The sequence below is a fragment of the Rhinichthys klamathensis genome, unplaced genomic scaffold, assembly GCF_029890125.1.
Source record: "Rhinichthys klamathensis goyatoka isolate OS25496 unplaced genomic scaffold, OSU_Roscu_1.1 h1tg000695l_1, whole genome shotgun sequence".
NCBI lineage: Eukaryota > Metazoa > Chordata > Actinopteri > Cypriniformes > Leuciscidae > Rhinichthys > Rhinichthys klamathensis.
Genome location: NW_026607121.1, coordinates 763,815 through 789,231, shown reverse-complemented (window position 1 = coordinate 789,231; position 25,417 = coordinate 763,815). Strand labels below are relative to the sequence as shown.

Here is a 25,417-nt window from a genome sequence, read left to right as displayed (position 1 = left end):
CACCCAGAATAAGGATCTATTAGGGACAATAACAAATGTCATAAATGACATCAAAGCTAGTTACCCTACAGAATATTTTTTAATTGGTGATTTTAATTTGACACCAGATAATATGACAACCTTATAAATTTAATGTTTCTCATGTTAACAATTTTATTTTAAAAATCTGTTTATTAATTGATATATCAATTTATTAAATTGATATTTGGAGAAACTTAAACCCCACAGCCAGACACTTCTCATGGTTCAATCCAAATGCCACTTCAAGGTCGAGAATTGATTATTGGCTCGGATCTGATATTCTTTTAAGTTATGCGACTAAATGTAATATTTCAGGTGCCCCTTTAACAGATCATTGTGTGATCAACTAAATCTTAGAACAAAGTGATACATCTTTTAATACTAAAGGTTATTGCAAATTTAATGCAGACTTAATCATAATGACCTCTGTACATATATATAAAAAAATAATTGCAGAATTGAAAGTAAAAAAGATGTCAAGTGGTACTAAATGGGAATATTTAAAACATAAATTGAGAGAATATTCAATGAGCTTTAGCAAAAATCTGATAAAAATGAAACATTAAGATATGGAGTTAATTCAAGAGATTAATAAATGTTGTTGCCAACCTAAAATGTCAGAAGAAGAGAAAGAAAAACTTTAGCTACATTCCATTTTTAGATGAATTCTATATTAAAAAGGCAAAAGGGGCATATGTGAGATCTAGGGCTAAGAGGGTGAGAATAATTGCTCATACTTCATTAATTTGGAAAAAAGATGACAAGAAAGACAGTTTAATTGTGTACAAAGTAGAACAATCAAATCATAACACAATAGCAAAAGAGGTTGACATTTTACTCTATATTGTATTCCTCATCCATTTCCTCTATTAGTTAAAAAAAAACTTTTTCAGATGATAAAAAATAATATCCAGTCAATTGATAGTTTATTTAAAGGACTTTTGTGAATCAGACATAACAACCATTCAAGAGATTGATGCAGCTATTAAACAAAGTAAACCTGGTAAATCACTGGGTCCTAATGGTTTAACCACATATTTTTATTAATTCTTTTGGGATGACCTAAAATATATTTTATTTGAAGTGATAATGAATTATTGCCAATTATGAAACAAGGGCTTATAATTTTGATACCAAAGCCAGGAAAAGATAAGCGGTTATTAACCTACTCCCCACAACGCTACTAAATACGGATTACAAAATGTTTACTAAAGCACTGGCTTCTAGATTGAAAACTGGAATAATTTTATTGTCGGTCAATTTGCAGACGAAACTACTCGTTTTCTAAGAATTGACCAGCAAATACCCCTAACACTTCAGTTAATCAAGATTTTTTCAAAAGCTTCAGGTTTAATGCTAAATAGGTCAAAATGCGAGGTATTGGCCATTCATGTTCATCCTAATATAACATTGTACAGTATCCCAGTTAAAAACGAAGTTAAATATTTAGGTATTTGGTTATCTAAGACAGTGGATGATTTAGAAAATGTAAATATTGATAATTCAGAGAAATGTAGATTAATAATGAATACTTGGCTGCAGAGAGAGCTTGGCTAATGATTTTTGGAAGAATTTTATTGACGAAAGTAGAGAATCTTTCTAGATTCATCTACCCATGTTTCTCTCTAGTAGTTTCTGCTAAAAAGATAAAGGCAATAAGTTCAATTTTGATTTTATATGGAAAATGAAGAGTCATTCTTTACGTAAAAGTGATATGATAAAAGATTATGAAGAAGGTGGTCTTAAAACGATTGATATTATGAATGGGGTCATCAAACTTAAAATCTTTCATTAAGGATTCTGGTTTGAGATTCCTACAGCTGTATTCATTTACTAAGCAATTCACGGTTTTGTAGAGGGGGTCAAAATTAAAATTTTCACTTGAGATTTGGAGCCAAATTACAGGGGTGTAAAAACATGGCAGCATCATTATTTGAGATTGGTAGGTCTTTTAGTTAAATTTGTTTGCTTCAGCAATCTTTGTTGCATTATATGCCAATATAGTCATTTTAAAGGCCCTATATGGTTCAATACCAGAGATATTGTGATTTCAATGTAGTAACATGTAGTTACAATACAGTGTATTTGAACTCTTGGTCACTTCAGAAGCTGTTCAAATGAACAAAATCCCTTCTTCCAAATATCCCTGAAACTGATTCAAATATATATATTCTTATAAATACACTTTTAAGAGCAAGTTCATATGCCTCAACTTGACTATTTTAGTGTATTTTTGGCACTCATAAGAGGTATGTTGTATACAATTGTTTTGATAGAGGGAAACAAGATATATTTCTAGTTTCACCATTTATTCTTCAGACATTCCCCTTTAAATGCAATAAGTATCAGCTGTGTGCAAAGTGAACCACATTTGGTTTTTGACCATTGAAAAATTGGTAAAATCCAACAAATTGAACATGGAGCCATATTGAGATCCCCATGTCTATGGGATTAAATCAAATTATTTCAAAAGAAAAGTTTAAGAACCAGAATCTGAAATCATATTGAGATGCCTTTAGGACTTTTTGAGTGACAGTCTCACAAACTTTGGAAAAATAATATTTATGGCACTCAGACAATTGTGTAGATGGAAATAGATGAGATACATTTCAAGTTTCAACATTATTTATTGTTCAGGTATTCCTCTTTAAAAGATAAAAATATCAGCTGTATGCAAAGGGACCAACATTTGTTTTTTGACCACTGAAAATGTGTACAATTGACCAATTTATTTATGGAACCGCATTAAGATCTCCATATATATCTCCTATATTGAACAATATAGGGCCTTTTAAAATGAAGAGACCAAAATAAATGTTTGTTAAAAAGCAAAATCTAAAAGTATATTAAGATATCTTTAATACTTCTTGAGTTACAGGCATGAAAACTTGGGGGAAAAAACACAATAAGTGAATTTTTGAACTGTCACTGTTGCCATATAATGCAACAAAGAAGTCAACAGATTTTACTAAAGCCGCGTTTCCACCGCAGGAACTTTACCCAGGAACTAGGAACTTTGGCCTGGTACTCGGTGTGTTTACACCGCAGGAACCAGGGTCTAAATGAAGTTCCGGGTAGATATTTCCCCCTCCGAAAGTCCCTGCTCGCGAGGTAGTACTTTTTCAAAGTTCAGGAACTTTCGCGGGTGGGGCTTGTGCGCTGAACATGCTGATTGGTTGTGTTCACGCCGCATTATGATTGGATAACTCCGCGCAGCATTTTATTTTAACCGGAATTTTTAGAATCTATTGCAGTTCGTGGCTTCATGCAGTAATGAAGTTCCATGCAGTAAGAGTTGTCTGTCTGCAAATATGGAATTTAATAAAAATAAAAAAGGCAGCTGGACCGACGACGAGATTCAGGCTTTATTAAGCGTATTTGCGGAAGAGAAATTTTCTGCGCGTTCGTCCCAGCCTTCTCACGGTCAATGTCCGCAATAGCTGATAACATACGCTGTCTAATTTTAGATCTAACGTTAGCATTACGAGCTTTCTGAACACGCTTTAGTATCAGTGCTCGTCTCTTTTCTGCCGTTTTGTTAATTACCTGGTTAGTAAACCAATACATCTCAAACAACTGCAGCACAGTGTGAATCTCTTCCATATTTATTATAAATGTGGCGCTCAAAACTGATTACTGTCTTTTACAGTCTACTGTCCGTCACAAGCAAGCAATGAGCAGTCGCGCGCAGTTTACCCGGTACTTTAGACCGCGATGTAAACGCAGAAAGCTACCGGTCTGGGGCAAAAAAAGTTCCTGGGAAAAAAGTTCCTGGGACAAATTGTTCCGGGCAATTGCGGTGGAAACGCGGCTTAATAGACATACCAATCTCCATGTAAAAATAAAATAACATGGAGCCCAGGTTTTATAATATTAAAATATTTTCTTCTTTCAAAACTTAAAGGGGTCATGAACTGGCTTTTTATTTTTTTTTATATTGTTGTCTGAGGTCAACTTATGACGTTCGCTTGGTTTTTACATTCAAAAACATCAAAATGAATAAGTAATAGGCTATTTTCTACCCTAGTTTTGAGCCTAGCTCAAAAACGCTCGGTTTTTATGGGCGTCTTCAGAGACAATTTATATAGAGACATGCCACTTCCTCAATCCTCAATACAACTATATAGGGAAAACCCGTAACGCCAAAGATGGCGGTTCCCCTCCCGCTGGAAAGCCAATCGTCTGCTTTTAACAGTCAAGCCTGGAAACATGTAAGCCTATCGTCTGGTTCCACTGACGCATGCGCACAGTTGAGGTTTGCGACAGCGGAGACGAGAACCCTTGCGCATGCGTAGTAAACGTATAACCTGTGGGGAAAAAGGCCTTTTAAACCTTATTTTGGGGCAAAGTCGTCAAACTTTTTCAGAGATTTTTATCATATTTTACTGCTGTTTCTATACAAGCAGTTTTTATGTCCTGGTGACCAGTGAAAGTGCAGTTCTGACTCTCTGCCCATTCATTTAGATAGGAGCCTGGCCTTGTTAGTCCGAAATAGCTGCCCGGAGGCGTTGCCAAGATGGCGGCCGAGTGGCATGACTTGCCTAAAAGGACTTTGGCGTCTTGCATTGAAGACTTGGAAGTAAACGCCCACTGCTGTGAGTGGATAACAGTTTTGCATATTATAATGAGTTTCAACTCACTCGTCAGTGCACATGGGGAAAATTTTACTCACATAAGTGTGTTGCACCATTCCTGTCGGATCCAATATAGGCCCTGTCCCAAATGGCACACTCCGGACTTGTGGACTTCCTCAGAGTCCACACTTCGGTGACGTCATGTAGTGCAGACCTATAGGGCCCTTAGCGCGAGTCCGCGAGGGTGCATTGAGAGGTATTTTTGGGACAGACTCGATCGTCCCAAATGCGATCATAATGCGATCGTATCATTCAGCTCGCTATTATTAGCCTATGTTTGAGACATCAACCACTGGTCGATGTCGATGATCATAATGTTTGTATAAACTTGTATAAAGTGCGTGGAGCCTGCATCTATGTGGGCTTCGCGGAAGACCGCTTCAAGGGTACAAAGGGGGCGCTGCTGAGCACACTTCAGAGCGTTAAAATGCTAAATGGGACGGCCTACGGACTCGTAGACTCGGTGAGCACGCTCAATTTAAGTCCACGAGACCGAAAGTCCGCATGAAGTGCGCCATTTGGGACAGGGCCATAGAAGACACAGCACCGTTTTTTTTTATCTTAATCGGTCTGCAAATCCAGTCTCGACCTGTGTCTTGTTTACAAAACAATCCTCAGGGAAATGAAGCGAACAAACGGACAATGTTTTACCCACATCAGCTGGAACGTCATTAAAAATAAAGTTTAACCATGCATTCCTATTGGAATCCAGAGGAAGCTTATGCAGCGACTGTCTTCCACATTCCAATAGGAACGTCATTAAAAATAAAGTTTAACAATAAATTCCTATTGGAATACAGAGGAAGCTTATGCAGCGACTGTCTTCTTCCACAACCAGGCACTGCACAATATTTTGTAAACGGCATGTTTATTGCTCGGTACCTCAATCCGGTTTGTCATCACGAGGTAGGCCTATGTTATTTAGCTATGCGTGTAATGCGCGAATCGGTGGGCGGGGCTAAACCGGCCATGTTGAAGTAGGCGTTGATCTTCTTCTTCGGGGGTGGTGTTTTATCCTCTTTGTCGTCATAGTTCCCCACTTTGAAAAACAAGTCGTTTGCTGAGCTTTTATTGGACTAACAAGGTCGTTTTCAGTTCTGAAACTTACAGGATATTCTTATAATATGATGACCTCTTAGATGTCAAAAGCTCAAGGAAAATTTTATTTCTCAGTTCATCACCCCTTTAAACTATAAACAAGACAATTTTTGAAGTGTGAAGTGGATTATGGTGCATGCAAAAAAAAACCCCAAAAAAACCTTCTGTGCTTGTTAAAGCAGTGTGACCACTTGTTGGGTGAGATGATCTGTTTGTCCAACCAATAAAAGATGTAGAGTATTCAGGAAACATTCTTTGCAAATTTGTTACACTTATCCTTTAACTACCTAAATATTTAGTATTACAGAAGATTATTTTTAAAAATTGTGTTTTTTGTTGCCCGTGCCATGTTAAAACATCTCTTTCATATATACACAGTGAAAATCAATACCTTTAAAAATCGTAGAGTAGTTTGTATTACATGCATTGGTGGTGCATGTAGTGGAGGACTATCTACTGTTTATTGTGATGGCCATCATTGGTCTCAGGATTTTAGTCTCATATACTATCATTAATATGTGTTGGGTGTTTGCTTAGATTTCAAGTATTAGATTTCTGCAATTTAGACAAATAAGAGAAAGCTTTTAATTTTTCAGGTCTGGCCTGAAGTTACTGATCCAGAGAAGTTTGTGTTTGAAGATGTTGCCATTGCTACGTATCTGTTGGTAGGTTGGACTATTCATTGTTTATTAGGAAAATTATCTCATTTATAATTGAGTGATTGCATTTCACCTCAATATTAAGTGAATACATAGGACTATATCATTAAGATATTAAGGTTTAATAACTGACAGTTTATGCATAAGAGACTTTATATAGAAAGCTTTGAAAATGTACACTCACCTAAAGGATTATTAGGAACACCTGTTCAATTTCTCATTAATGCAATTATCTAATCAACCAATCACATGGCAGTTGCTTCAATGCATTTAGGGGTGTGGTCCTGGTCAAGACAATCTCCTGAATTCCAAACTGAATGTCAGAATGGGAAAGAAAGGTGATTTGAGCAATTTTGAGCGTGGCATGGTTGTTGGTGCCAGACGGGCCGGTCTGAGTATTTCACAATCTGCTCAGTTACTGGGATTTTTCACGCACAACCATTTCTAGGGTTTACAAAGAATGGTGTGAAAAGGGAAAAACATCCAGTATGCGGCAGTCCTGTGGGCGAAAATGCCTTGTTGATGCTAGAGGTCAGAGGAGAATGGGCCGACTGATTCAAGCTGATAGAAGAGCAACTTTGACTGAAATAACCACTCGTTACAACCGAGGTATGCAGCAAAGCATTTGTGAAGCCACAACACGTACAACCTTGAGGCGGATGGGCTACAACAGCAGAAGACCCCACCGGGTACCACTCATCTCCACTACAAATAGGAAAAAGAGGCTACAATTTGCAAGAGCTCACCAAAATTGGACAGTTGAAGACTGGAAAAATGTTGCCTGGTCTGATGAGTCTCGATTTCTGTTGAGACATTCAGATGGTAGAGTCAGAATTTGGCGTAAACAGAATGAGAACATGGATCCATCATGCCTTGTTACCACTGTGCAGGCTGGTGGTGGGGGTGTAATGGTTTGGTGGATGTTTTCTTGGCACACTTTAGGCCACTTAGTGTCAATTGGGCATCGTTTAAATGCCACGGCTTACCTGAGCATTGTTTCTGACCATGTCCATCCCTTTATGGCCACCATGTACCCATCCTCTGATGGCTACTTCCAGCAGGATAATGCACCATGTCACAAAGCTCGAATCATTTCAAATTGGTTTCTTGAACATGACAATGAGTTCACTGTACTAAAATGGCCCCCACAGTCACCAGATCTCAACCCAATAGAGCATCTTTGGGATGTGGTGGAACGGGAGCTTCGTGCCCTGGATGTGCATCCCACAAATCTCCATCAACTGCAAGATGCTATCCTATCAATATGGGCCAACATTTCTAAAGAATGCTTTCAGCACCTTGTTGAATCAATGCCACGTAGAATTAAGGCAGTTCTGAAGGCGAAAGGGGGTCAAACACAGTATTAGTATGGTGTTCCTAATAATCCTTTAGGTGAGTGTATATCGTGCATGTTAAATTTTTTTTGTGGTAATAAAAATAGACCTAAGCAAACAATAGCTTTCAAAATGACTTAAAATACATATACTGTATAATAGCAATGAGGCAATAATTTTTGGTTCAAATAAGTATCAAAAGCAAGTAATCGTATGGTTTTATAGAACAACACTGTTAAAATACATTATATTATATACATAATATAAACAATCAACTTATGTACATTATGTATTATAAATGCCTGCAGAGGTATCCAACAGCCTGGTGATGTTGTTGTCCCATTTTACTGGAGATCAAATCCTTGTTTAATATTGGCCAAATGACATTTAATTCAAATGTTAACTTAATCTTTAATATTTGACCACTTTTTTATGATAGAAATGCTACAGTCACTGTAATATCTTGAACAAGAATATGTGGACATCAAAACATGCAAAGCGAGGGTTTAAACTTTATTTTGAAATAGCAATTAACAGTTCTCATGTTAAGAAACATTGATGTATTCTCCTGTCAGTCCTGTGTTGCTGTAGGTTTATAAATTATTTACGTTACAAATCTGATGAAATGGCACACATTGCGTTCCCAAATGAACGTTATAAGAAACCCAAACTCACAGCATATGCAGATATGGAGTTTGAGACTCGCTCCACGGATATAAATGAAAACAGTTCGTGTGGAGCAGCATTTATTGTAAAGGGAGCTATGAGACGCACGTTACCTACACACATGTAAATTATTAAAGCGCATATATTAAACACACAGGGCATATATTTATTTAATTGAATCGCAACCTTTGTGAATTCACATTTAATTTAGGAATCGTGACAGCCCTAAAATGTTGTCATGAACATCTAATGAAATCTTATTGACTGAGCATATCAGAGAAAAACAGTGTCCTTTGGTCACCGGTGCAGGTCTTGTGGGGTGAAGAGCGTGCTGAAAACGGAACAACAACCAAACAGTCCTTTGTGGATCTCGGCTGTGGAAATGGCCTCCTGGTTCACATTTTAAACAACGAAGGGGTAGGTTAACTAATACATCTACTTCAGTGTTGAATTACTACACCATGGACCTTGTGTCATCCCTGTAAATCACCCACGTAACTCCCCTAGTGAAACACTTTTAATTTGTTAATATTCATCCAGTATTAAAATCAATCATACACCCATCTATGTTCTTTGGCTTTTAATTATACTAGGGATTTGAAATTTGACTCCTTCCCTGTCAGGGCTTAAAGGGAATTATTCACAGTTACTGTGATGTACTCTGTTCTGTTTTGATTAAACTGACCAAGGCCTAAGTTGGTCTTGCACTCCTGGGTTTCAGCATCCTGGAAAGGGCACTGACATTCGCAAAAGGAAGATCTGGGACATGTATGGGCCTGGTACTCATTTAGAGGTAAGATAGGATTGAGACATTGTAGTGTCATTGATAGTCACATTTTCCATTTTATAAGATGCTTTAGGCCAGTTTTTGTAGCCATTTATAGCCGTTTTGCCTGATTTACAAACTCACCTTTTATTGAGCTTTAATCATTGGTCAGTATGAAAAGTCCATACAGTTGTATATATTATAAATGTCTAATTTTAATGTGCTCTAATATGTTGACAGTATAATTAATACATTTTCATCAATCCTTATTTTGATTAATAAATATCAAAATATTGCCAAACAATGTGCAAATTTTCTTCAGAAAATGTTGAAATGTAGTTACACTGTTTTGAGATTTTTCTATTAGAAAAAAAAATGTTTCACTAAAGTTGATTTTAAATGAATAATGGACATTCAGACGAATATCTGTGATTATAAATTCCTGTCCCATCTCTCAAGAAAAGATCCTCTCCATGCTATTCAGTCAGAACTTAACAATGTTGACCGAAAATCTGTTCAGAGGCTGTATCTCGGCAAAACTTTGATCAATTGAGATCGAACTTGGTAAGCTTCATTGGAACCATGATCTGAGGGTCCATGCCAAATTTGGGAACAGTGCCACCTACAGGTCATGAGATCTGGAAAATGGCTACTTATGCTCATAACTTTTGAACAGTTTGTCAGAAATTTTTAACTTTGGTGTCTATGGACTCCTTGTGTCATGCCGAATCTGATCATTTAGAATTTTGTCATAAATTGCAATATCTTTTAAACAATTTGACATATTGGCACAAAATTATATAATTATATAGGGATCATCGCGATCATCAAAATGCACTGAAGGTATCTGAGAAGTTTGAACACAGTGTTCGAGAGATATAAGGATTTTTGCAAAAACTTTATAACTGAAAACTGTCTAAATTTTGTTTTCTCTGTGTCCTTTTGTTCCCTGGCTTATGCTGATTTGGACGATATGTCATTTGCCATTTTCCATCAATGTGCTTGTCTGCCATATTGAAGTAAATGAAAAACAGTTTTTTCGCTACTCCTACAAATTTTGATCAGATGATATTTGGACCAAGCCACACAGAAATGACTGAATGGATTTTTGAGCCTCTTGGTGTATTCCTTTAAGTACTCAGACTGACACAAACTTCTTTCACATGGAAACATGAGCTAACAATGGGAATTTGCATTAATCAAACATATACTGTTTTACACCTTTTGAGGACAGAGTGCCATTTGCATGAAAGACCCACCCTCCTCTGTAAGCCAGATATCTCTAAACTCTTAACTTTATTACCTTTAGGTTTACTTCTATGGGGATGAGATGGTACCAGTAGTACCAGTCACACTGAGACATTTTAAATGATACCAAACATGTATAGTGTTGTATGATAATTGTTCACTTTAAACCATTTAGATGTTTGGGTGAATTTCAGGTGATCTCAGTATGATAGAGAGAAGGGATGGTGGAAGAGGGGGTCAAGGGAAAGAGATGTAAATTAATAAAATACTGAGGTGATTGACTCAGTGTGGTTCCGTCTTGATGGGGATGCTAGTTTCTCAAGAGAAAGTTCAAATGTTCATTTCCTTTTGTTTTCTCAGAGAGTTGCCCTGTCTTCCAACTTTAAATTATACTTGTGCATTATGGTCATCAAAATTAACTTAATCCTCTTGCTACAAAATTTACTTGATAAAGGAACCCTCTGGCTGTCTTTTTTTTCTCATCATTTTCATATGGCCACCAATGCCTCCCAGTCTCATTGGACTTTCAGCCAATTATGAAATGTGGTGAATGCTCTCATCTATTTCAGGAAAATGCCATCACACCCAGCAATGCCTTCCTCTTTCCCACCACAGACTGGCTGATTGGAAACCACTCAGATGAGCTTACCCCATGGATCCCTGTAATAGCAGCCAGGCAAGTCATGAAAATTAGCACTAGTGTTAAAAAGATGCCTGCTCTCCAGTAAAGGAATCTAAAGTGATTAGAAAATTAATTCTGTGCTTATTTTCCCAGGTTGTGGTATCAGTGCCAGTAAATAAATGAGCATTTAAAATTCTTTGTGGTTTACAATGACCCATTATGTATTGTAGATTAATATAATTTGATGTTCAAAAATATATGAGTTCTATTCAACTTGCAATGAAAGAGTAAAACTAATAATTTCAGTTCTTGATATTTTTTATACTCTACCTTTCAAAAGTTTGGATTCAGTCAAATAAACTCAGCAAAATATGAAATATCATCTCTCTTTCGGCTGCTTTTACTTCCAATAAACGTCTTAACATGTAAATATTTGTATTATCAAAAGCATTTAAAAAATAAGCAGTCCTCATTGCCTCCCTGCAGCAAGCCTATGGCATGTTCACGCAGGCTAGCAGGGACTCTGGGCACCTTTCTGGTGTTTTTTAGTCTGTTTAAAGGTCTCTTTAATGTCTTAAGTTATTGTAGCTGTTCACCCAAAAATGAAAATTGTCATCATTTACTCACCCTCATTAATGAAATCTGAGAGATTTCTGTCCCACCATTGACAACTACGCAACTACCAATTTGGCTTTTCAAAAAGTTCATTAAAAAAATCTTAAAACTAATCCATGTGAATTGAGCGGTTTCTTCAAAATATCTTCCTTTGTGTTCAGCAGAAGAAATAAATTCATACAGACTGTTCCACAGGTGCATGTGCGATAATTGTTTATAGTTTATTCGACAAGAATGAAAAATATTGTCTAAACCCTTTCCAATAAAGTGCTGTAAAGCTTATTTTAATTGTACAAAATTCTCTCTTAAATACAGATTCCTGAAAAGCGGAAGTTTCTTTTTTTTACATTTAAAAAATATATATATATTTAAAATATATATATATTTTATTCAGCAAGGATGCATTAAAGTAATTAAAAGTTACAGTAAAATCGTTTATATTGTTACAAAAGATTTCTATTTCAAATTAATGCTGTTTTCCGTAACAGGAATACATTACATTTTAAAATCTATTAAATTAGAAAAACAGCTATTTTAAATTGTAATAATGTTTCATAATATTACGGTTTAAATTTTTGATCAAATAAATTACTTGAGCATAAGAGACTTCTTTCTTATGCATAAAAAAATTACCATAACTATTGAACGATATAGTGTACATTTTTATAAAATGATAAACAGCAAATGTTTTGCTGTTATAGTCTCTCTAATGGTTTCAGTGTGAATTAATTGCTCACAGATGAAGTGTTACTTCACACTGCAAGCCCAGTTTTTTATGATTTACCACATTGGTTTAAAAGGCAGTTGTTCACTCTGTTCAGAATCAGTCATATTCTAACTATAGTCCATGCCAGCATTGACTCCAACTTAGTTAATAAATTGCTGTGGTCTTTTTGGGTCCTGTCTCAGACATTTGGTGGAGGTGGTTAGCTTAATCGGTAGTCATATACTGTCTCTGTAATGTTCAAACTTGGTGTCTTGGTGAACATATCAGAAACACAACTCAGAATGTAGAATAACATGTAAAGCAATGATATACATGTATTATGTATTGTAGTGACCTATACTATAACTGAGACACACTTTTCATTAAACATGTTTGCTGACTGTGATTAGTTCATGTACAGGGCCGACTTCACCTGAGAACTATGTAGTCTTTGAAACTAGGTCAAATATTTTTGAAGATCTGTATTTTTTTGCATTGAGTGTTGCAATGTCCTCTCCTATGTGTTTATCTTGCCTAGATCATCTTACTCATGCCGCTACTTTGTGCTTCCCTGCTGCTTCTTTGACTTCTGTGGGAAGTACCAGCGCAGGCAATGTAAGAAGTCTCAGTATAAGGAGTACATTGACTTCATCACCGATGTTAGCACAGTGTGCGGCTTCCACACAGAGGAGGACTGTCTGAGGATACCCTCCACCAAACGGGTAGGTTGGTCCAATATCTGTAGAGCTGGGGCTCTAGAATGGATTATTTGAGATTCACTCACTGAAGCAGCTTCGCACATTGCCATAACAAAGGCAAAAAAAGAGAGCCTCATTCTGCTGTGTCATTCTCTTTTTCAGGTATGCATAATAGGCAAAGGTAGAAGGTACAGCGAGGCCGAAGAGCCTATGGTAGAGGAGCGGCGATGTGATTATATCAGGGGGCGTGAGGCCTTATGTACAAGCTCAGGGGTCAGTATGAATGTCAATCAATGTGGCAATCGTGGACCTCACAATGATAATGGACAGAATATTTCAACCCCTGCGAATGACTGGGTGAATGGCTTTCAACCAAGAGAAAAGACAGAGGCTGTTAGGAACTGTTCAGCTCTGCCAAGGGATTTTGTGGATGCAGTGGTTCTGAGGGTGGCAAAGGCATTGCTGATTCTGACTGAGAGAGACATAGAGAGCAGCGATTGCGGTGATGCCTGGAATACAGGAGGTAAGAATATTTCTAATGTTTCATACAATAAAAATCATGTACTTTCTGGTGTATGTGTAATTTGCTAATGTGTCATGCCATATTTTTCTTAACTGTGTTACAGTTAAAGTTGGCTTGAAAATTAATGTAATGTCCTTAATGTAATGTTTAATTAAAATATCATAACTGGATCTTCTGGTAAAAACAACAGAATTCTCTCTGTTGATGGATGCAGGACTTCCCTAGTTATTTAGTCCACTTAAACCCTGCTCCTGCAAGCTCACATTCATCTGCTACCCCTTTTGAGCGCAACAGTCACATCTTAAAATCCAATCAGCCACTGATGCAAGTCCTTGCCCTCAATTTTTTATTTTTTTAAATAATCCATTACACTCAGATGTACATCACAATATGGAAGAAAATATCTGCCGCTACTTCCATTTCATCGTGACTTTAATATATGTAATAGAAAAAGGGATAGAGGTCACCATGTTAATCATAGTCAAATCAAAATCAAAATTGACACTTATTTTTTTATGGAATATTGCAGTATTTTATTATAATCTATCCGTGCACATCATAAAAAATGATAATTTAAAAAAAAATGAATGTGCCCTTATAATCTTTAATCAAAATAACATAGATGTCTTGCAACAACATCTCTTCTCTGATGACATGTTTACAGGCACAAGGGTAGGACAACCTGTGACTCACATGAGATTGCATTCGCAGCAATCCAGTCAAACCACAAAGATCCAACGATCTAATCAATTCCTCATAGACAAATATAGTCCCACCCTACGATTTTTCTTGTTTACAGTCAGATATACATCACAATAGGGAAGACTTTAAATGCATAGAAACAGTCCCATTCATTGTCCCATTGGCTGAACAGTCAGTCATTTTCTGTTATTTTAAATTATATTCAAAACTAAAATTACAAGCAAAATCTGTAAATTAACAAGACTGTTATTTCAAGTATTATATCGTTAATGACAAATTACAGCAAATGTTTTCTTAAATTACAAATTTAAAGTAAATCTTATTCGTTTTTTATATTTAGGTTTATTTTTACATTCAAACTCTGTAATTCTGGAAACAAATTTAGCAAACTATATATAGCAAACTGAATTTCAAACAATGCATAGTCTGTTTTTAAAGAGAACAAAGCTGCACAGCTTTCCAGGTTGAAAGTTTCAGGCCTCTGCCCACACACCAGTTGATCCAAATTGCTTTACAAAGGAAATTGTGAATAGAGATGAGAAAAGCACGCACATTCTTTACTAACTCTCCAAAAAACCACCCATCAACTTTCACGAACACACTCATGGCATACAGCCATTTTAAAGTATTTGTTATATGCTATCTGATCAGAATGTGCATTTGTTATTTGGAGTGTGCGAGAGAAACCCCTATACTGAGACATTTGATACTAGAAAAAGCAGAACATGGAGAAAAGGGTCTGAAAGTACTGGATGCAATGCGATGCAAAGCATGCAATGTGTGGAAAACACACATTCAAATATGAAAAATATAGCGGCTACTCGCTCCAATGATAAAACCGCTGAGAGACCAAGACAGGGACTTTATGCACTTGTGACGCATAAATAAAACATCAGTGAGGCAAAAAGTACTTTTGATGGCTTTTCTTTATTGCACAGACTGATGCTTCTCGATGGTATCAAGTTTAGTGGTCAACAAAGAATACATCGTCCCTGCTCACCCCCTCTCCCTATCTCAATCAGTGAACAGGTGACTAATATTCCCATTCCTACTTAATCCTGTGACCCCCCACCATGATCAGTTGACAATCATAACTTTTTCATGTCTACTACAATCCAGCCCCTAATGATCAAATAAGGATTACATTTTCATTATAGACATGAATTTTTCAAGTTAACAATGCATTAACAACATCATATAATGTACATTTCTTCTTCCAAAAAAGGAAAAAATCTTTTTTAAAAAGTCAAGCCAAAAGTGTTCATGCTTAGTCAAAGTATTCTTTCCAGTTTCTCTCTTGTCAAGCACATAGGTCAAAGAAAAAAAAAAGTCAGATACCAAGTGAAGGTATCCATCTTCTGCTTCTTGTAGAAGACAAACCTTGGTTATCGGCCTGTCCAGACAGCTAATTTTAGTCTTAACTTGCTCATGACGCACAAATCCTCTTCTGTCTGGGAAGGTTTGAATTATGCGTCCCATATAAGCCAAGAGTTTCGAGGTGCTGTGTTATCCACTATAAGCACTATGTCTCCTGGTTTACATTTACATTTACATTTAGTCATTTAGCAGACGCTTTTATCCAAAGCGACTTACAACTGAGGACTAAACCAAGCGAGTCATCGTGAAGAGGCAAAAGCAACGCAAGAAGTGCTCAAAATACAAAGTTCCGCCATAGCTCGGAGTAGCATAAGGCAGGCAAGCGAGGATTTAGAGGAAAGGATTTTTTTTTTTTTTTTTTTTTTTTTTAAGTTAAGTGCTCCCGGAAGAGATGAGTTTTCAGTTGTCTTTTGAATGTTGTCAGGGATTCTGCATTCCGGATGAGGGTGGGGAGATCATTCCACCAGCATGGAACCGTGAATGAGAATGTTCTGGAGAGTGATTTTGTGCCCCGCTGTGATGGTACCACGAGCCGTCGCTCATTGACCGATCGTAGGCTTCTGGTAGGGATGTAGACTTGTAGTAGTGAGTGGAAGTAGGAGGGAGCTGAACCTGTGGTCAATCTGTAAGCAAGCGTCAAAGCCTTGAACTTGATGCGAGCAGCGAGTGGTAGCCAGTGCAGAGAGATGAGCAGAGGAGTGACGTGGGCCCTTTTGGGCTCGTTGAAAGGGCTGGTTTAAAGTTGGGTTTGACCATTTCTGATGTCCTTGAATATATGATCAATATTAAAAACAAAAATTCACACAGGGTATGTTTTTGTATCGAAGAGAGTTTGAATCTTAAATCGATCTCCATGCACAGTCTGTCTATTTTTGATCTTCATGCTAGTAAGTGCTAAATCCCCACTTTTACAAAGGTACATTTTTGAGAATGGCAGTAATGTAGCGCGATTTGCTGAGGCAGATACTCTGCACCCAATTTGTCAAAAGCACGCTGCTTTTGTGGATGCAGTCAGTTTTGACCGCAAAAGATGAGGTAATTTGATCGGATGATATGTATTTACTGCATTTTACCTACTAGAAAGACATGCTCAGTTTTAATGTTATTTTAAGGTGGGTTTTAATTTAAATGAAGGCCAAAACTCAGCATTTTGTTCTCGTGTCACCTCAGGTACCCCCAGGGGTAAGCGTACCCCAGTTTGAGAACCACTGATGTAGAGTATGCATGCACTCTCTCTGTGTGTGTGAGGGATGTACTCGATAATGTCAGATTGCACATTGTTAAAACAACAATTACGATATTATCGCAGACGATGTATATCGCACACCCCTAGTTTTCATAACACACACCAAGTTTGGTCAGAATACGCTAAAGCGTTGTGGAGATATATCCTCACATCCATTTTGGCGTGCTCTTCGTTGAATTTGTTTAATGCGTTAATCGAGAACGGTTTGACGAATCTACTTGAATTCCATGTTTTCCTGTTGGCATGGTCTGAGGATGATCTGATTCAGTTTTCGTAAAAAAAGTCGGAGCAACTACCAAGGAGGAGTTTAAAAAAGTAGGTTTAAGAAAATAAAAATGGAGGACAGGAAGTTTGGCCGATTATGACTAAATTGGTATCTATGATTGGTATGCTATTTCTATATATATCATCATTCTTCCTCCTTCCTTGTTGTTGTTCTTCTTACTCCACCTTTTCTTCTTCTTTAGCCTCTTTTCTAATCCCCCTCATCCCATCTCTTTGCTTTTTTTTTCTCAGGAAGTTTGTTGATTAGTGAAGTAGTCAACCTCCTGGACCGGTCTACTCTCCAAGCACTAAAGAAAGAATGTGGTGGTCTCCAGACTCTACTGAAAAACAATCATCAGGTGTTCAGAGGTATTTAGCCTTAAGTCAAGCCACTTTTATTTATATAGCATTTTATACAATATAGATTGTTTTAAAGCAGCTTTACAGTAATAACAGGAAAATTATTCAATGATGCAAACAGTTCATTTTGGCTATACAGCAGCCCTAAAATAAAACAGTGTCATTGTTCAGTTGAAGTCAGTTCAGCAATGATTCAGTTCCATTGTAAAGATCATCAATTATTAAATTAGTTCATTTCATCTATAAAGCAGTTCTGCAGAAAAAGTGATGTCATCAACCAGCTCAGCTCAGTTCAGTTCTTATCCAATAGTGTCAGTGTAGTCAAATCAATAATATTGTTGAATACTAAGTGTCCCCAACTAAGCAAGCCAGAGACGATAGTGGCAAGGAACCCAAACTCCATCAGGTGACAGAATGGAGAAAAAAACCTTTTGAGAAACCCTGCTTCAGTTCTTGTGGTCTTTGCTGGGTTCTTGTGGTTTTGTGCTGATGGCTGTTGTGTCGACAAGACCTTCACAGGGGATTGTCTAGTTGACAGGATCTCTGCTGAGCTTCAGGGCTGCATTGTGGTCTAGGTGCAGGTCCTTCATCTGATCTGGATACAGACCGGATACGGCTAACTACAGTAACCTCGGGATAAACAGAGAGATTAATATTAGCGTAGATGCCATTCGTTTTACGATGTAACAAGTAGAGTTGGGAATACTTGAGGTCAGGAATCAGATACTTATTATGAAATAAAATTTTTGATTCTTCTTATCAACTCCTTTGTGACAATTTCAATATGACTTTAAACAATTCAAGCGCGAGAAGACTCGCGCGTGGTTTTCTGTGCTGCACACACATCAAAAATGTGCGCACAGAAAAAAAACTGATTTTAAAACATTCAAGTGCGAGACGACTCGCGCACTGTTATCAGTGCTGCAGGCATGTGTAACTAACTATGGGCAACTCTTAAAGTGACAGCTGTTGCCGTCTCTGTAATAACACTAATCAAACAACAAAAGACAGAGAAAATTCAATTGTTCTTGACTGAATTACTTTTGTAATTATATTTGTAATGTATATTTTATTTATAAAGTGCAGTGTTATTTTACATTTGATTTACAGTTTCTGTACCTGAATACCTGAAAATCTTAAAACACTGTTTATTTCAATCGTATCTTTGTTCCGTTGTATCTATTTGTTTCGATTTGCTAATTTTTTATTTGTTCTCTTTTAATTACTGAGTGTTTATTTGTCTTTTATAATGCTTGAAATGTATATTAGTAAGGCTATTTGTTTTTTTTTATGGTATTTTTCCCCTTAGCTGTCACCCCCCTTTTTGAGAATGGGGGTTAAAATGCACTATTCAAACTTAAATGGTTGTAATTCAAGAATGCTTTGGAATATTTACCCAAGTTTGGTCTTGTTTTAAAGAAAACACTCAGCAGATTATTGCTGAAGTGAGAACACTTCAAAAAATGAAAGTATGAAAAAGTTATGGACGTTTAAATTTACAGTAAATCTAATATATAAAATAATTTTTATTTTATTTTATATAATATATATTTTACATAATATTTTTTACTATAAAATTATTTTAAAATCAAAGCCATAAATCTAACCAAGTTATGTTCCAAATTTGAAGTTGATATCACAAAAATTGAAGTTCCCATGAGATTTTGTTTAGGCGTAGTGCCAAAAATAGCCACTGGGTGCCATTGAATTCCATTGAATTTAGTTGTATACATTCTGCCTTAACAAATTAATACATTTCTGTCCAAATATCAATTCTGTCACAAAATTTGGAACCTTGAGACAGACCTTTCTGACAATATGTGTTTTGTCAAGATTAGAAAAGGTTTTGATCATAAATTATGAAATATAATGATGCCCAAAAGGGGAGGAGCCTGATAAAATAATGTAGAGTACCGTTTCTATGGTAACGCAACGTTCAATTATAAAACGGTTTTCACAGGATGAATTCTGAGTTTAGAAGCTTTCAAATGATACCTAGTTTATGATAACTGCTAAAAGATGTGATATAATAAAAAAAGGCGATAAAAAAGATAATATTATATTTTAGAGGATAATATATATATATATTATAATTTTTAGAGGATAATATTATATTATAATTTTTTATTGAAAAATACTAGATTATATGTTTTATTATGAACTTTTAGCATAAAAACAGAAGTTTCAATGATTAAAAGTGGGTGCATCGACTTTTTGTGACAAAGGTCAGACCTCCTGTTATGATGCAGATTTTTTGAGGTGCACTCTTGTCATAAATTCATCAATTACTCTTCCTACATAATTTGTAACACAAAATAGGGGTAGAATATCTATTTAGAAGTCTTAGACCTTTCCAACGATATATAATTTGTCATAATTAGATTAGGATTTAATAGAAATATAGTGAAGTAAAGTTAGGCGTCCCGGTAGCGGGACGGTGACAGTTAAGGGATTAAACCACATGCAAACATTCAAATGTAAGTGTTCTTTAGCCTGTTGATTTTTGTTCATGATATTCAGCTAAAATTAAATGTTTTGCAATAAGACACAATGTGAATGATATCTAAGTTTTTTTTTGTTTGTTTTTTTACCTTATTGGAATCAAAATTAGGAATCGATAAGAATCGGAATCGATTAGCAGGATCGAAATCAGAATCGTTAAAATTCAAACGATACCCAACCCTAGTAACAAGTACATTGGGTGTTATGGGAAGTGTTCCTGGTTCCGGTTGACCTAATTTATGCAGCCTAACAATCTTTTAACGGATGTGAATAATGGAAATGTGATGATGTTTTATGTGTATGCCAGGTTAAAGAGATATGTTTTTAGTCTAGGTTTAAACTGACAGATTGTGTCTGCTTCCCAAGCAAGGCTAGGAAGACTGTTCCAGAGTTTGGGTGCTAAATATCAACTGGCCAGAATTTTGAGATTGCAATAGATGAGACACAGACTATAATGCGTTAAGAGCTCGCTCAAGTACTGAGGAGCAAAACCATTTAGTGCTTTGTAAGTAAATAGTGTTAGGGGTAAACGGTTAACCCAGAATGTTTATGATGAATGATGAATGATGAATATGATGAATGAAGACCCGGAGTCAGAATTATAATAAATTAAAGAAAAATTTTACTGAAGATAGTTTGCAGTTTCATCAGCAGAAGTCAGCTTCAAGACTCACACGGGAGATCGTAGGCCGCCCCGCTTACAGTTACAAAAATCAAAGCAGTTATACCCTTCACCAAGGTCTAAGCTACGTCCTTGCTTCAGGTTGCAGTTTCTGATTGGCTAAGAACACATAGTCTAAGCAAATTTCCACACATGGATAGATAGGAGAGTCTGTCGCCATTAGTCAAGATAGTTGTCGCACGATTCCTAGATTTAGGTCTTTAGTAAATTATATGTTATTCCCCCGGTTTTACAAACAATGCTTTAGTAAATTACATGTTATTCCCCCGGTTTTACAAACAATGCTTAAATATATTCCCAGACTAAAATGCATGTTTGAGCTGTTTTAACTGAACACAATTTGCACTGACATATCTTAAAATATGTCAGTGCCATTGTTTTGTCTCAAGATGCACACCAGTAATGTTTTTTTTCTAAGGCACATTTAAAATAAATCCTAATAGCTCTACTATTTTATAATCTTTTTTTTTTTTTTTTTCAAAACACATTGTCGGAGAGGTCTAAGACTCGAGGTTCTATATTTGGCAACTGTTTTGTGATAGAAGTGATATTGTGACAAATTTATTTGTCAAAGGAGAACTCATAAAACAAATTCAATGGAATATGGGTGTCACCCGGTGGCTATTTTTGGTATAGCGCCTAAACAAATTATATTATAATTATATTAAAATATATTATAATTATATTGCTATTATAACTGCGCTTATTTCCGTTGTTGGTATAAGTAGCAGTGGGTGGTAATAGACAAAAAATGTACAACTGTAAATTACACCCTTATACCATCTTGCTGGTAACGTTTCTTTTGTCATTCAGCAATCCTGCAGCCTGAACCACTGTAGTGAAACCACCCTTACATTCCACTCTTAGATTCACTTTGTAAGGCCCACCCAATTGTCTCAACGACGGTTTCCAATTGAGCGGGTAAAGGTTACCTGCGTGTCTTTTCAGTGCGCAAAGTAATGTTATTCCAATTAAAATGTATCTAGGTTAGGTTGATTTAGGTTACAACACTAATTGTCTATTGGTCATTGGTAAAATAGTTTAACTAAACATTTGACTATTCTATTTAACTATTTAGTTTCAAATTACACTCATTCATTCAGATTCCTATGACTGATGTTATAGTGCTGTTGACATATACATCATTGACAATGTAAATGTGCTAGTGCTTTAAAAAAGTATATTTAGAAAGATGAACTGGAATCCATATTGAAGTGTGAATGTGTTTTGAAGAGGATAAAAGAGAATTAGATCTCCTCAGCTTCAAAGAAAATGCCACTCTAGTGAACATTATAGACCAGCTAATACCCCACAAAATATTACCCCTTCAAAAGGATGCCCTTGGTTGATGTCCATCTGATATGATTCTCATTTCAAGTCTTACAGGTAATTGTAAGGACAATAATATCTGACATTCTCTCTGTGTCTGTCTCTTTTTCGATAGTGCAGGGTGGAAGAGTCTTTATTCGGGACTGGAGGACACATACATCAGCTCAAAGCCCTAGAGTAACCTCCAAGCACAAACCCCTTCCCTCAGGTGCCTTGAAGACCCGACTCTGCTGGTTCCACACCCACCATCCTCACGGATGCCCTCTGCCCAGTGAGGACTGTGCTTTTGCTCATGGAGCGACTGAATTGAGACCCTCCACAAAACCTAAAAAGATCATTTGAACCTGAATGGAAGCTTGTTTTGGCTTTATTAATAGCATTTGACCTGACATTTGGACAAAGAAAAAACTCAACAATATTTGTTTTTTACCTATCCTAGTTGCACCCTTTTTCTTTGACTTTTTTTAAGTAACAATGTATTTCTGTTGTATAAAAAACATGTCAAATGAACATTGCCAATACTGTCCAGACTTTATCTAATAAATCCAAACCTGTGTAATGAGATCCATCTACTTTCATTCCATGAAATCCCCCCACTGGAGCATAAAAAGGCTTGTGTTGAGAGAGGCAATGTGCTGTGTAAATGTTAGAAGCATAAATAATTTGGAGGGCCATGTGGGGGGTTGAAACCTCTGTGGGTCACTGCCCCTCTGCTCAAATGTCAGCGGACAGGATGTTCCTCTCAGACCTGTGGGGGTAAATCGAGGTCAGGGTCTCTAGGTGTACATCATAGATGCAGATTAATATGTTTGATTCAAACAGAACAAATATTAGATTAATCACACATCTATTTTCTGAACTAAAAAGGCTTTGTCGAACTTAACATTTACAAACAGGAAAATGGTCTCATTGTATCCACTTGTCGGAGAAAGTACAGCACAAACTGCCGGTATCTATATCTATGGACTTTTAAAGGGTTAGTTCAGCCAAAAATGAAAATTCTGTCATTAACTACTCACCCTCATGTCATTTCAAACCCGCCAGACATTCGTTCATCTTCGGAACACAAATTAAGATCTTTTTATTGAAATCTGAAAGCTTTCTGTTCCTCCATTGACATCCTATGCAACTACAACTTTCAAGCACCAGAAAGGTAGTAAAGACATCATAAAAGTAATCCATGTGACTCCAATGCTTTAACCTCAATTATATAAAGTGCTTTGTGCAAAAGAACACAATTTACCACTTTATTTACAAAATATTATCTCTCTTAAGAATTAATTAAATAGTAGCTTGATAGAAGGTTGGGAGTAACTTTGAAGAATTTTGAAGACTCTATAAAAAAAATATTAAAAAAAACACATGGCATAGTAATTTAGAAAATGCTTAATAAAAATCAGATGGGAAATCGTCAGGACCTGTGGCCTTGCCTGTTTTCAAGGAAGCAATCGCATCAGCTATTTCTTCAATTTGAATATCCTCATCCAAAAAATCACACAGTCTTCTCTACAGTGGGGAAATCTAATTTATCTAAAAAAGTATTAATTAAAGATACATCTTGAGGAGATTCCGAGGTGTACAAATTTCCATAGTATTGTTTAAATTGAGTTTATTTCTTTATAGTCAGTGGTAGTAATTCCTGAAGGTAACTTAAGTTGGGGTATCAAGCCTGACGTCTGCGATTTGCGAATATGATAAGCTAAAAATTTACCCATCTTAACAACAAAATCATAGACCCTATGTTGAGCTCGTAAAAACAGATTCTCAGCCTCTACCAGATCATATTTTGTCTGCAAAATCTGACATTCTTTATAAAGGTTGGAAGATGGATTCAGTGAGTACTGACCAATCGCTGCACATTTTGAAAGAGATATAACTTTTTTTGATGACCTATCAAGTCGTGGACACATCACACAGTTAAAATCTCCTCCCAAGATTAATGAATGAGAGTGAAGGTCAGGTATACATGATAAAAAAGAGGTGATAAAGGAAACGTCATCATAATTGGGGCATAGACATTAGCAAGAATTAGGGGGATTGAAAACAAAGTTCCTGTTATAATGACATATCTGCCCTTATGATCTGCAATTACTAGTGATACAGCAAACAGAGTGGATTTATGTACCAGAATGCCACAGCCCCTGGACTTGTGAATGATAGACTTGACCCACCCAAGTCTTTTTTCAATCTAAAATGGTCAGAAGAACAGAGGTGAGTTTCTTAAAGAAACACAAAACTGGCTTTCAGTTTCCTAAGATGAAATCAGAACCTTATTGCGTTGGACTGGATTATTCAAACCTTTACAGTTCCAGCTAACCCATCTCACCAAACCATCTTCATTAGCCCTACCACCTTTTTTCTTTTGAAGAAGAAAAAAGGAGAAAGACCAAAAATATTATTGTAAAACCCAAATAGTTATGCAAGTAACAGTAAGTACAGAAAAGAATGAAAAAAAAAACCCTAGCGCAAAGCCTGGCATAAGCTGCCCACCCCGGCTCGCTTTCCGCCAAATATCCTCCTTGACGTCATAGCGATGGAAGCAAATTACGAAGGCTCGTGGACGGCTTTCCTCTGCAGGTTTCAGTGCAAGTGTACGATGTGTGCGAGCAAGGAGTGGAGGTTCAGGCAGATCAAATATCTCCACCAAAGCATCTGCCACGAACTTCGAAGGTTGTGGGCCTTCCAAACCTTCCGGAATTCTCACCAAGCGAAGATTGGATCTGCGGGAACGACACTCTAAATCGATGCACTTAGCTTGCAGTGAGGCGATCTCTTTCTGGAGAGAAACGACCGAAGGCTCAAGAGAGTGAAGACTGCTCATCCATTCTGAGGTAGCGGTCTCCAGGCTTGTTAAGTGCTCACTCAGGGTTTTGAGGTCTTCTTTCAAAGATGAAAATGTGTTATGCATTTCTTCTTGTACCAGGGAAATTTTGCCTCGAATTTCAGCGGCATGCGTGGCAAATTTGGCGTGAATTCCACTTTCAAGCCTGTTTATGCCATAATCGCAACAACCTCAGCCTGGAAAGTTCAACCGTTTCCAAAGACGAAATTTAAGAGCTGGTTTGCAGAGCTCCTGACTTATACAGCCTCACATGGCAGATGCTAAACCGGGAGTCTCAGGACGCGTACTTTCATGTCTTGATTCTCCCTCGACACAGGCCGTTCCTATGCTTTGCGTTCGAGGGTCGGACACATCAGTACAAAGTCCTTCAGGGTGTCCCTGTCTCCCCCGACTTTTGTGTTGAGGCTGCCCTTCTTCCCCTTAGACAATGCAGCGTTTTCAAAACGTCTCTGTCACCAAACCTTCAGCCCGTGGTCAGACCCTTCGTTTCTACAAGGAGTGCCCCTAGAACAGGTGTCCAGGC

At 36.8% G+C, this 25,417-nt stretch overlaps 1 protein-coding gene across 1 annotated transcript in view; it reads left to right on the top strand.

Moving 5' to 3' along the window:
- The window catches only part of LOC130076847 (probable tRNA (uracil-O(2)-)-methyltransferase), a gene marked incomplete at its 5' end in the record, with an annotated part of 28,181 nt that extends 5,565 nt beyond the window's left edge, over positions 1–22,616 (top strand). The window contains 8 exons of the mRNA XM_056242118.1: positions 6,350–6,418; positions 8,722–8,829; positions 9,134–9,205; positions 10,996–11,102; positions 12,908–13,091; positions 13,230–13,590; positions 17,432–17,548; positions 22,168–22,616. Coding sequence (XP_056098093.1) covers positions 6,350–6,418; positions 8,722–8,829; positions 9,134–9,205; positions 10,996–11,102; positions 12,908–13,091; positions 13,230–13,590; positions 17,432–17,548; positions 22,168–22,394 — 1,245 coding nt within the window. The remainder of the gene's footprint in view (positions 1–6,349; positions 6,419–8,721; positions 8,830–9,133; positions 9,206–10,995; positions 11,103–12,907; positions 13,092–13,229; positions 13,591–17,431; positions 17,549–22,167) is intronic.
- Between the last annotated feature and the right edge of the window lie 2,801 nt (positions 22,617–25,417).